Consider the following 13372-nt stretch of genomic DNA (forward strand, 5'->3'; position numbering starts at 1 on the left):
TATAGTCTAAACAATTGGTTGTAAACTGGGGCAACCCTATGTGGGATGAAATATTATTGAAATAAATGAAAATATTCTTGCTTGTCCACAACAGAGAGGGAAAAACCTGTTTCTAAATAAAACAAGCACACTACAAACCTGTAATAAAAGTAATGATTGTTGAAATCTGAATGATAATCACTTCTGATGTTTCTAGGTGATATTAAATAGGAATTTAATGTTACAAAAAAGAATATAGAGATTGTAGATCCCTATAAAGAGTTCCAGCTGTTGCAAGTATATTTCCCATAATGCCTATAATGTTGAGTGGAGCTGTTATATGCATTCATACATATGTAGGCAAGCACGCAGAGTAAGTGATATTTGCTGATCGATTAATCAACAAAGACAGGAAAAGTCACCCACATTCTATGAAGTAGATCTGGAATTAGTAACTAAAAGATTTACATTTTCCAAAATAGTAGGCTTTCATAGACTACAATAGGTCTCAATGGAATCAGAGGAAAATAGCTAAGAGAACATATTGTGGGAGAATCTGATAAACACTGTGGGCAGTTGAGGAGGGCAATGCACAATGTGGATATCACAGCCAAAGAAAGGAAGAGACATCTATATAAAGCAGATGCTTAGAAGGGAAAAGAAATGTGAAACAAAATTTTTAAAAAAATGGTCAAAACAATAATAACAGAAAAAGTTCTGACAAACATACACTCTGTAAAAACTCAATAAATTGTGACAAAAAGGCACAGAAAGATTATATTTAAAATGTGAGCATTTACAGATAATAAAGAGAAATACAAAATCTGTGCATTTTTTTATTCTAAAAAGTGATCAATTTAATTTGATCTAACCTGAAGCTAAACAATAAATACTTCAAAGAAGAAACCTAGGTATAGTCTCATACACATAATTAATCTAAAGACCAATTATATCATTCAGAAAATCATCTTGCCCTTGGAAAGAGGTTTCTCTGTAGTGTTCTTTACAATCTAGAATTCAGGTTTTACATTGGCTTGTCCTTTCTAGTTTCCATAAGTGACACAAGAGTTTCCAGGACCTGAACAAAAAGCACCTAAAAACATTATCAAAGTAGAAGCAAGGATGCAGGACCAAATAGGATGGGGGGGATGGGAGGAAGGGGGGTGGGAGCTGCTTTCAGAGTGGGACTAGAGATCAACAGGCTCAAATGAAAAAAAAAAAGAGAGAGAGAGAAGGTAGTTATCAAACTCATGAAGTAGGAAACAGTTGGAGATGTCAGGCAAACACAGCAAGCATCTTATAGCATACATTTGTGTACATGGGCCTGGTTTATTTTTTAAAAGACGGATTTACTGCAAGGTCTTTTCTTTCTATATTTAGAAATTATGGAGTCCTCATATTCAATGTTTTACATTTAAAGAAACATCCTTACAAATCAGAACAATGAAGGGACAATCTGAAAGACACTTCTGAGTACCTTAGAATATATTTTTAATAAGGCAAATCTCAAACATTTGACAAATTGCCCTGTCTCTGGCTAACAAAATTCTTAACCCTTTCTTTTAATTTATGGGCACATAGTCTATATTTCCTACCCTGTCTGGTCATTACTTATTGTCATATGATTGAGTTCTGATCAGTGGAATTGAGTGGAAGTGATATGTCAAGTTTCCAAGCCTCTTAAGGAACCTCACAGTTTTTCTCCTCCACTGGCTGAAAGTGGAAAGAAGTGACCAGTAGCTGGAAGGAACCTGGTTTCCAGGGTTGCCATATGCATGTATTAGCAAACTATTTCTGTAAAGGGCAATTTAGTAAATATTTTAGCCTATGCAGATAATACATTCTCTATTTGACTATTCATCTCTATCCTTGTAGCACAAAAGTAACCACAGACCACACATACACACACACACACACACACACACACACACACACACACACACCATCCTCATGCCTGTGTTCCAATAAAACTTTATTTCTAAAAAAATGGGCACCCCTATATTTATCCTCTGTGCCAATTTGTTGACCCTTGACCACATGGGGTCATAAAAGTAGTGAAGAATATATTTCTACTATAGTTAGACCCTAAGATTTTGGATTTGTGCATTAAAAAAGTCATTGTTACCTCAATTAATACAATGCTACTTTGACAATACATAAAGTTTGTTCTAACTCATTTCTTTATGAAATATTATGAACCTGCTCATTCCTTGTTATCAGAATTTTACAAAAGACTTTACAACATTAAAATATGATAAAGGAAATCAATTCATTGGTCTGTTTTATTTTTCTTTTATGGAAACTGAATCATGTTATTTTCACTAGGAAAATTGTAAATATTTTTCCTAGCCCTCTCATCTGGTGACTTTTTCTCCAGTAAGAACTGGAACACTTTTTTAAACAAATCATTCCATGATTTGCAATGAGGAAGTCCTGCTATGTAATCAATTAGCAAACTTTCCCACAAATATCAAAATTCTCTGCCAGATCCCAGTGATTATTAATACAAAGAAAAATATTTCTTTAAAAAAAGGAAGCAATAGTGGGAGTTGGGGAATAGGAAGAGTTCAAAATGAGATTTGTCAAAGATCAATTCAGCATTCCTGGCAAGAATCCATAACTCTCCATGTTTTCCTATTACATGATTTAATATCAGAAAGAAAGTAGTACATAGACGTTCATTAGAACTAGGTGGGATTTCCAGCTCCACTCTGAGTTCCGTTTCTAAATCAATTTAATGGGAATAATACTAAATTTGGTATAGCATCCAGCACATGGCAGATACTTAAAAATTAGGGTCTGGAGTTATGGCTCAGTGGCAGAGCACTTGCTTAGCACATGGGAGGCACTAGATTTGACCCTTAGCATTACATAACAAATAAAATAAAAGAATTCTGTCCATCTACAACTACAAAAAAAGACTTTTAAAAATCATTAGGGATGGCTGGGATTGTAGCTCAGTGGTAGAGCACTTGCCTAGAATGCATGAGGCACTGGGTTCAATTCTCAGCACCACATATAAATAAATAAAATAAAAGTCCATCAACAGTTAAAAGAAAAATTTTTAAATTTTTTTAAAAATCATTACGTATTATCACTAGCCTTAATTGTCAATTTCTGCCAAGTTCACAAACTATCATTTCCTACTAAACTCTACATTTTAGTGTGAAAAAAACATATCTATCCATCAAGACACAGAATTTTCTGAGGTGGTTGATAATAAGTTAATCAAAATATCTACAGATTCCTTTACTAGACTCATACTTCTTTCATTGCTCTTGAGTTTTGTATTTCAGTATGAAATTTGTTCTATCACACTCTCCTTTTCTTCTGTACTTTGAAATATCCTTCCCTTTTCTGGGTTGCCTCACATTTCATTTTATCATAATCTTTCTAAAATATAGATTTAATCATGTCTCTTTTATATAAGCATCCTTCTCCTATCCTGAAGTCCAAACTCCTCACAGTGGCATTTAATGCCCATCTTCCCACTGCCTCTAATCAGCCCCATCTCTCTGGCTTGCATTCTATTCCTAGGTTTACTGAATAATCTGCAATTTTATAAAAGCAGTACAGTATTTCATTGCTTGCTCTTACGGTTTTGATCTGGAATATTCCCCAGATATCCATGTGTTGAAGGCTATTCACCAACACAGCAAGGTTTAAAGTGTTAGAAACTGTAGGTGTGTGGGGTAGAGTTGGAAGAGGCAGGAGCATAAGAATATAAGGGCTGTATCTTATTCTTGGCTCCTTTCCCCCTATCCCTTGGCTTCCTGGTTGTCATGAGCTAAGTAGCTTTCTTCCGCCACGCCCCTCTGCCATGATGTTCTGCTTCACTTCAGGTCCTGAGCAATGGAGTCAGACAACCATGGACTGAAACTTCTGAAACCATGAGCCAAAATAAACCTTTCCTTCTCCAAGATGTCAGTAATGAAAAGCTAACCAAGCACAGAAACTTGTTACCAAGAAGTGGGTTCATTGTTTAAACTATACCTGACCTTTGGGATTAGTTTATAGGAGGAGTTTGAAAAAGTTTGGAGACATAGAATAGAGAAGCCCTAGAATGTTGCAAGTGGAACTTATCATAGGATTGTTCTGCAAGCTCAGACCAAAGCACCTATAGGAGTGTGGACACTGAAGTCTGTGTTCACAAAGCTTCAGAGGGAATGAGGACTCCACTGGGAATTGGACCAGAGGTCACATGTGTTACATTCAGTCAAAGAACTTGTCTGTATCTGTCCATTCCCTGAGATTTTTGTATAAGGTAGAGTTCAAAAGTGATGGACTCATTAATCTGGTAGAGAAAAGGCAACACAGCATTCAGGTGGTGGTATGGATTTTGCTGGCTGTCTGTAGCCAGGTTTCCTATAAGAATTGGGAGCAAAGAACAGAACAGAAAGATTTGGAAAATTTCACATTTGATCAGTAAAGGGGTGAGTTGAAAGTTGGGCAAAGTAAGGTATGATTGCTAAAGAGATTAATACCATTAAAGAGAAACCAAGTACTTTGAATGGAGAAAACAGAAAATATGCCTTGAGGGTGTCTCACAAAACAGCAAGACCTCATCCATCACAGGCTTAAGTGTGTAAAAGAGTAAACTCATTTGAAAGATTATGGTTTGAGAAGAGTACACTACTGCAGCACTCTGTTCTCTAAGTCTAAGAACCTATTTCCCAAGATTTGCTTCACCTTGCTCAGCTGCCCAGGCATGCACTAACCACTGCAGCCATGTTCCAAGTATCCCACATACTGCTCCTGCTGGTGGCAGATCTTCCTATTGCCTACATGGTGTTAATTTTGTGGGAATGCCAAGATACTGGAGTTACAGATTTTAAAGGAAGACCTCAGAAGTTAAACAACGTATCCCACAACACAATCTGTGTTGGCAACCCCTGAAAGGCCAGTGTGTGAAGCTGTGTGAGTGAAGCAAAGACTGCAAAGGAGACACCAGGAAGATAGAGATGCCAGGAATGTGGAATCTTTGCCAAGAAAAGCTAGAGATAGCAAGAAGATTTAGCCCATGAGAGAAGCCATGTGGGCTGCAATTAGCAAGGCCACAGGAGTAGGATCCCACAGCCCTTTGGAGCCCACATTTTGCCACCATGTTGCCTGGATGTCAGATGTTAACTACAAGACTTAATGTTGTTCCTGCTGTGTTTCAATCTTGCTTTGCTCTCACCCCTTCTTTCTAAGCCCCTATTTCTCCCTTTCCTCCCTTTTAGAGGACCTCTGTACCAATGCTTGTTACTTTTTACAGGAACTCACAGCTAAATATTTGATGAGAGTCAAATATTTAGTCAGATGAGACTTTGGACTTGAACTTCTGAGGAATGCAGGGACTATTAAGATTATGGGGATTCTTAGACAGAATTCAGTTTATTTTGTGGGATAGGTATGGGCCTTTGAGGATCAGGGAAAGGATGTTTTTGTTTGGATCTGAAATGTCCCCTTGGTGTTTCATGTGTTGAAGGTTTGGTGCACAACGCAATGAGGTTCAGAGTGACTGGAATCTATAGGTAGGTGACACACTAGGAGCATGTCCTTGAGGACTACATCTTGTCCTCTGCCCTTTCTTCTCTATTTCCTAGCTGCCATGAGCTGAATAGCTTTCATCTGCTATGTTCTTCGGCCATGTTGTTCTGCCTCACCTTGGACCCAGCACAATGAAGCCAGATGACCATAGAATGAAACCTCTATAATCATGGTCTAAAATAAACCTTTACACCTCCAAGTTGTTTGTGTCACATATTTGGGTCATAGCAATGAAAAGCTGACTGACACACCTGGTAAATGTTATTCTATTGAAAGTTTCCCCTTTCCCTGTATTTATTTAGCTAAATCAAGTTCACTCTTCAGCATATGGTTGAAATGTTACTTTCCCCATACATGCAGAATTAATCACTGCCTCCTTTATTCTATTACAAAATTTTATTAAACTTTATATTAATCTGTTATTGCCTAAGTGATAAATGATAAATGTTGAACACCAACTGTGCACAGTAGGTTGAATTAAAAGTTTATATACACTCCTTTACACTTTAAAAACTTATGAGCTAATTTATATCATTGACTCTATTAAACAGATGAAGAGACTGAGATTTAAGTATCGATTGACTTTCCAAGTTCATTTTGCTAGGAAATATTGGCATGTTCCAAAAAGAGCGCTGTGGTTTAGTAAATGCTGCAAACAGGATAAAGACAAAAGTTACAGTGTTAACCAAGAAGAGACGTCACTTTAGAAATTATTGATAACCTCTACAGAAATAGAAGTCAGAGATAAAGTAAATCAAATTGAAAATGTGAAAAACAGCAATGAATAAAGATTGTTCTTTAAGAAATATCTGTAAAGTAGAAAATAAGGACTCATTCTTTGAAGTAGAAGGAAGAAAATGATTATTCTTTTTATTATTATAATCCTTTTAAATAGCTGAAACCTAAGCATGATTAGAAGTTAATTATAAAATAGTGTTTTTCAATTTGGTTTGATTTCATATTCAATGTTGGTACATTTCCCAAAATCAGGAGCCATTTTTTCATTGTCATGACTGGAGAATGCCATTGGTATACACAGTGGATGGAGATAAGGAAGTTCCTAAATACCTACAATGCTCAAAAGCTTTCTTCTACCATCAACACAGAATTATCAGGTCTTGATGTTCCTGGAATTGAGGCTGAAAAGTTGTGGTCAAAAGGATTCACTGGAAAGGAAGGCATTGAAAATATAAGAGAAATCAGCCAAAATTCGGAAGGAGAAAAGAGTATTTAACAAAAAGTTTACCTTTAGAGAAGCTTTATTAGAGTTATTAGTCTCATATCATTTACTTTTTCTTTTTTTACAGATACAAAGAATAAAGTTCAGATACAATAAATGATTTATCTTGTCAGAATCAATAAATTTAATTCAAATTTTGAGGTCCTAGTACAATGTTCTTTAAATTAAGGCAATTAAGTTCAAAACTACTATGGATGATTGTTGGTAAAGTGATAATATAAACACAACATTACAGCAACCATTTTCTAAAAAAAAATTAATAACTTATGCATTTTTTTATTTTCATAAACAATATGTTGAATGCCTTTTTTATTAAGAGAAAGAAAGTGGTTATGACACAGGAAAGAAAGAATCTACAAAAAAATATACTTGGCAAACTGACATCAAATATGCACACAACCTTCACACTTGCCAAAGAACAAGATGCATGAGATTTTTTAAAAAATTAATAATAATAATTGACATAAAATTTTAAAATAACTTTGCAATTTGAAGCATGAGATGTAAATTGTTAAAGATTTTGAAAAACACAAACTAAAATAATAGACAACAGTATTAGATTGCCACGTTTCTACCAATTGTCACTCAACAGTAATAAATGTATAATAATGAAAAACTGAGTGAGCTTTCAGCCAGTAGTGAAAATTCAAGCATCGTTACAACATTATTATATCATTGCTACTACAAAGGCAAAAAAAAAAAAATTCAGCAATAACAGTTAACAATTAAAACAGGAAAATCTGTAGTAGGAACTAAAACTAGAAAAAGAAGCAATCATGTTTCTTTAAATACAAAGAGCTAAATGTGCACACACAGCAAAATAGTCAAGGAAAGCGGAATTGTCTAGGGACATGAGCACTGACCTATGCAGCTGTAGGCCTGGCCAGTTCTGCAAATGTTACCATGAGAGCCAGCCAACAGGAGCGCTGACAGTCCTCAGCAATCAGGCAACCTCTCCAAAAGGAAACAGCTGGGAGCCAGAGCCAGAGATTGACTCTATTGACATCTGCTCCTATATTTCTATCATGGGGTTACTTTTATTTATTTCTGTTTCTCATACAATTCAGTAGAGTCCATGTGTCACCTTAATTGTCTTCTCGTGAAACTTCTAGGTACTGGGACATAACTGATGATTTATTAACAATTTGCTAGCAATGCCGATTAATACTTAAAATAAATCCTACAACTCTATACAGAAACCAAACCAATCACTAACCCTCCATCTCTGCCTTTGATAATAGCAGAAGTCTTTGTTGAGGCAGTTTAGTTAATTGGTTAAGAGTAACATGTTCTATTACTACAAAGACTTATTTGATATTGAGAGGCTGAGAATTTAACTTTTCTAAATATTAGTTTCTTCATCTGTAAAATGGGGATAAAAAGAATGGGCTATTCTAGAAGGCTACTATTAGAATTGAATGAAACACACCATGAAGTGTTGAACCCAGTACCCAGCATGTAGCAAACCTATGAACACCAGTTAATATTAGACCCTCTCAGCAACAATTTCTACAAATATCATCACAAGTTTGATTTTGTCTTATGCTTACAAAAGTGCTCTCACTGTTATATACCTAATGAAGTCTGTTTCCATTGATAATCTGACCTAGACCTGCTAATTTTGGTAAATATTCTGCACCAGTTATAGTGGTTTATTCACTGGACATTGTATGTAACCGTTTCCTAAAAAAAGAGTGCTTTTCCTCTCTATATTTGAGTCCTATCTGCCCATTACAATCTAAAAATTACAGTGTTTTCTAAATGTTCCATGCATATAGAATTTCTCTCAGCCATAAAAACCTGCCCTCATTAATAATACTATTAATGTAATGTATTTGCTTGTCATATTAGTATTTGTGCTTAAATATTTGACTTAACTAATGTTTTTAAGTATCTTCAAGCATTTAAAGTGCTAGTTCTAGCCCTTTGTAAGCACACTTGTGAGAAATAATCTCTACCCTGATTGTCAATACAACTCAAAGAGTTGAGTAGGAGAACTGAACAAGCATCCATATTATCAGGGACAGGGATGTTAATTATTTCAATAACCTTCTTAACATTTCCAAAACAGAATGTAAACTCACTTTCCTTTTACACTCCACACAGAATTTTTATACTTCTGTTTTTGAAGTTGATCTTAAAGAGTGAGAGAAATCTGGAGGATAGAGTAAACCTAGAAAACATTGGCATTATATCAGGAAAAGAGAGTATAAAGAAGTAGGGGATAAAAATAAAAAAGTTTTGTAGGGACAAATCTGATTCAAATTCTGGATTTTAGTGCTAGATGTCATACTGTTTAATTTTATGAGTGCCTCCTGCTCTCTTTATGCCTCAGTGTACTTCTCTGCAAATATAGGAAATAATGCCTTCTTTGAAATATTATGAGAATAAAATGAGAAATTTACTATAAAATATAGGGTAAATATATTGAAAAATATTGCTTTCTACAACAACAACAAAATACTTGAGTTTTCACTAATTAAAAAAAGAAGGAAGAGCTGGATTAGCCCAAGTGAAAATTGAGACTAGATGTGAAAGAGCTACAGATCAAGCTGGGAATGAGAAAGCTAGCCCAGGAAGCAGTTCTCAGGAGTGGATATACCAAAGGAACCTTTTAGAACACGAATGTCTAATGCTTGATTGTGTGTTTTCTGATCCATGAAAAAAAAAAAAAAAACAGAACCTTTTTTCTTAAATTTAACTTCTATATTCTTAAATTCCCAAGGCAAAATGACTCTGTTCCTCATTTGGGTGAGTGCCCAGGAGAAACGGAAAAACAAATGCATATGTGGAGAGAGATTACAAAATTTAAGATAAGAAATCAGAACAAGATATAACTAAAGGAAACATAAGCCTGTGACACATTATGGTAGATTTTTCCAATGTATGTGACATGGGGTTTATAACTAGTATTATTTACTAAAGGACTGTGGAACGAAGCTGTCTGAAGAACTTGGTTCACGCAGGAAGAAGACATCTGGGATAGAGTAGTTAGCTGGAGTTATGATGGAAGAGGAGGTGACAACAACTGGGAAACTGAAATGCATGAATGAAGACATCATAAGTCATGAGAAATAGCCAGAGTTGTTATTTTTTCCCCCTTAAGGAGCATGGAGAATGTGTTAGATGCATGATGGAGAAGAGAGACAGGAGAAGAGAATATCAATTTGGAATAATGAAATAATTGACAGAAAACTTAACCAGGACCAAAAGATGAGAGCGTGCAGAAGGGGATATATCTAAGCTATGAATCAAAAGTAAAATCTTCAGGGGGCTTGGGATATAGCTCAGTTGGTAGAGTGCTTGCCTTGCATGCATAAGGCCCTGGGTTCAATTCTCAGCATTGTCAAAAATCAAAACAAAAGTAAAATCTCTAGTTTTTACTAATATACGGTAGGTTAGGTGGCAATGTATATCATCAAAGACTAGTCTCCTAGCTTTGGAATTCACAACTGGATGACTGAAATGTCTGCATTTGCCCTAGTGTAACACAAGGACAGGACAAGCAAGATCAAACCTATGTATGACAATGTCAGAAACGAGGTTTTATCTCTCAAATCGAACTGTTGGGTGTAATAACTAGCTGAGTACTCCACGTAAATATTTTCAAATGACAGTCATATACTGTGCATACTATCCAGTGTCTTTTTTCTGTTAGAAATAAAAACCATAACTCTTTAGCCAGGCACATGGCTACCTACTATAAACACTGCATTTTCCAATCTCTACTATACCTGTAAGGTAAGGCCATATAACTCTAAGTAGACCAATGAAATGTCAAAAGGTCCTAAATGAATGGTGTTTCTTTTTGAATGGAGCTCAGTTATCTACTCAAAACTGAGAGGTAGAAGCCACAGTGGATAATGGTGCCTTAAACAGAGCCTGATTGTCTGACAACTTCCTGAAGTCACCCTGTCAGCCAAGGACTATGTACCTCCAGATTTCCTTTACTGGAATAAGAAATAAACTCTTATCTGTGCTATTGTTGAGTTTTCTACTATTTGTAGCCAAGTCTAAAAATTTTGGTCATCAACTTCTTAATTTTTCAAAAGTCACCAAAAAAAAAAAAATCTCTAAATATACTTCTTTTCAGCATTTACAAATATTCTGAAACACTGACCAGGCATTCTTCACATTTTGTTCGAAGAAGTTTTTAATCTGATAAGTGGCGTGGTAAAAACAGTCCTAAAAATATAAGTACAACTCTACTAGCCACAGAGTCTTATTGGAATATTGAATGTTTGATTAATATGTTTGCTAACCAAAGTGATCAACCAAAATTCTTTTGAAAATACTACTCATAATGGTCAAGTCTTAATCTAAGGCTATTTAACAAAGTAGAAGTTTTACTAACCCTAAAGAGATGACAGCCATGGTCAGCAGAGAAAATGGATCTGTCCTTTCCACTGAATCCAGACAATACATATGTATACACAGAACATTGGGACAGAGTTATATAGCACTCGCCTTTAATTATTTGCAGAAGGTTCAAGTTTTAAGTACTTTGTTGCTGACTTACACTTCCCTAGGAGTACTCTGAATTACTCACATTGGACAGACAATTGCAAGCCTGTAATAAAATATTTTCTGTTAACTGATTTTCTTACTTTGAGGATGCTTTGTACGAGATATCAAACTTCTCCTTTGGTAAAAGAAATGGTCCAAAGAAAAAAAACTTAATCTTTCTCATCATGGTTGTTTATTCATATGTGGATTCATTCATTCTAATACTCAGCATTCAATCACTATTTAATTCTCATTCTCCATAAAACCTTGGGAGGAGGAAACTAGAGCACAGAATAAGATATGGGTCTTGACTTTTATATACATATTTCAGATCAGTGGGGATGGAAAGTAATTAACCATATAATCAAAATACATACTACCAAATACTGAGGGTGTGTTTCCATAGACAGAGTCACAAGAAAGAAAAGTGGCGAGAGGAACAGCTAGCAAAGTCTTTATGGAGAAAGCCACATCTGGGCTAAAGTTTAGAGATCTGAACAGGTGAAGATAGATGAAAAAAAGCATTTAGGAAGGAGTAGAGTTTTCACTTGTAGAATTGATTTCTCTATGTAATTTTTTTTCTCCTTAAATTATTCAACTTACAGTTGAATAAGGAAAGTAAAATCAAAACATTTCCTAAGACTCCAGAGGTGAGAATGGTGACTCTGGAAATGCTTCTTTAAAAGTAATGCTTATCAGGGTATAAGCGACCCCCCAATGAAGATCATCAGCTGCAGGGCTATGCTGACACTCTGCATCTGGGGAAAACAACTGCAGTACAGCTTAGCAAGAGCTATGAGCTAATGCTCACAAAATATAATAAATTAAATGACTGAAAAAAATGTCAGTAATAAGTAAAACAGTAGGGTTTCAATTTACAAGTGAAAATCCAGACAAATGTGCAATATTGAGGAAACTAATATTTCATTTTCCTTCATATTACAAGGAATTAAGCAGCCTAGGACACAAATATTCAAAGAGAAATTCTTTCAAATACAAATGACATGTCTGCATGGATCTTTCCAAATCTTCTTTTACATATGATATGTATGAATATAGGTCCACTTTTTCTAACATTTGTGATTGGTCATATTTATTAGTGCAATATTACAGAGCAATATCTGGGACTATTGATATCAATAAGTAATCAAGCACTTCATCAATATATAATATTAAGTGAATGCAGTATATGCATGTATGCAGAAGTCTATCCAGAGCTTTTGCAACTACATGCTAAAAATCCAATTTTTATCAAACATTCAGCTTTTCAGTTACTCTATTAACAGTCTTACCCTGGCTCCTCTACTACTTCCCATTTCACAACATGCTTTGTGGTCCACCTAAAAGGAAATGTGCATTTTTAGATATGAAAGTCTATAGGTAACCTTCAGCTACTAACCTTGCTGTCTTCTTTCTCCTTGGATCTTCCTTGTAGGGACTTCTTCTCTCCAAATTCACAGGTTGATTTTAATGTGAGCTGACAAGAAAGCATTGAGCTCTCTGTTTCAGCAAGTTCCAAAGATCTTGAAGAATAGTGCTGTGACCCAGTAGTGCCAAGATTTGGTATCGGAAGAGCAGTGTGAACAGGCTTTGACCCAACAGCTGGCTGTCTCCGTTTGGAGGCAACCCCAAGTACAGGCATGGCTTCTATAAAAGTATCTTTTTGCTGCCAAAGAAAATGCTCCTAACCTCAGTCTGGTCGACTCCAACTTTAGTATTTCCAGAACAAATACTTTAAACAAAACTAGCAGTCATCCTGATTTTTTTTTCTTTTAACTAATAACATAACTTTCAGAAAGAGGCAAAACTTCCCTTCATCTTTAGTTAAGTATCTTTCTTTTTTGTTGGCTGGGATCTTCTCATTCTCTCTCTCCTTCCCTCCTACCCGCCTTTCTCATTCTGTTCAGTGACTCAGTGTCTATGTAATACTAAATGCTCCTCTGGGGAGTAAACTTTTCTGCAAGGTAAATGCTAGAAAGCTCCTTTTCTAGAATTACAGAGCTCCCAGATTTGCCGTTTCTTTTTACTACAACAGTCTTGAGTCTGAGGGTTTTATTGTTTTTTTTTTTTTTAAAAAGGAGAAAAACAAAAGGAAAAACCCTTCAGTCCAAGCAT

General features: G+C 35.4%; 1 protein-coding gene across 7 annotated transcripts in view; it reads right to left on the bottom strand.

Annotated features, from left to right (window-relative positions):
- Positions 1-13372, bottom strand: part of Nav3 (neuron navigator 3) — a 781792-nt gene that overhangs the window by 333555 nt on the left and 434865 nt on the right. For 4 of the 7 annotated variants that reach the window (XM_040280285.2, XM_040280284.2, XM_040280280.2 and 1 more), the window contains exon 1: positions 12657-13278. The exons of 1 other annotated variant lie outside the window; for it this stretch is intronic. In XM_040280285.2, the coding sequence (XP_040136219.2) occupies positions 12657-12899 (243 nt within the window). In that variant the 5' untranslated portion in view covers positions 12900-13278. Of the gene's footprint in view, positions 1-12656; positions 13280-13372 lie in introns of those variants that run through there. 2 more of the 7 variants (XM_040280282.2, XM_040280278.2) reach the window with 1 other exon arrangement.

Source organism: Ictidomys tridecemlineatus, chromosome 6, assembly GCF_052094955.1.
Source record: "Ictidomys tridecemlineatus isolate mIctTri1 chromosome 6, mIctTri1.hap1, whole genome shotgun sequence".
Lineage (NCBI taxonomy): Eukaryota > Metazoa > Chordata > Mammalia > Rodentia > Sciuridae > Ictidomys > Ictidomys tridecemlineatus.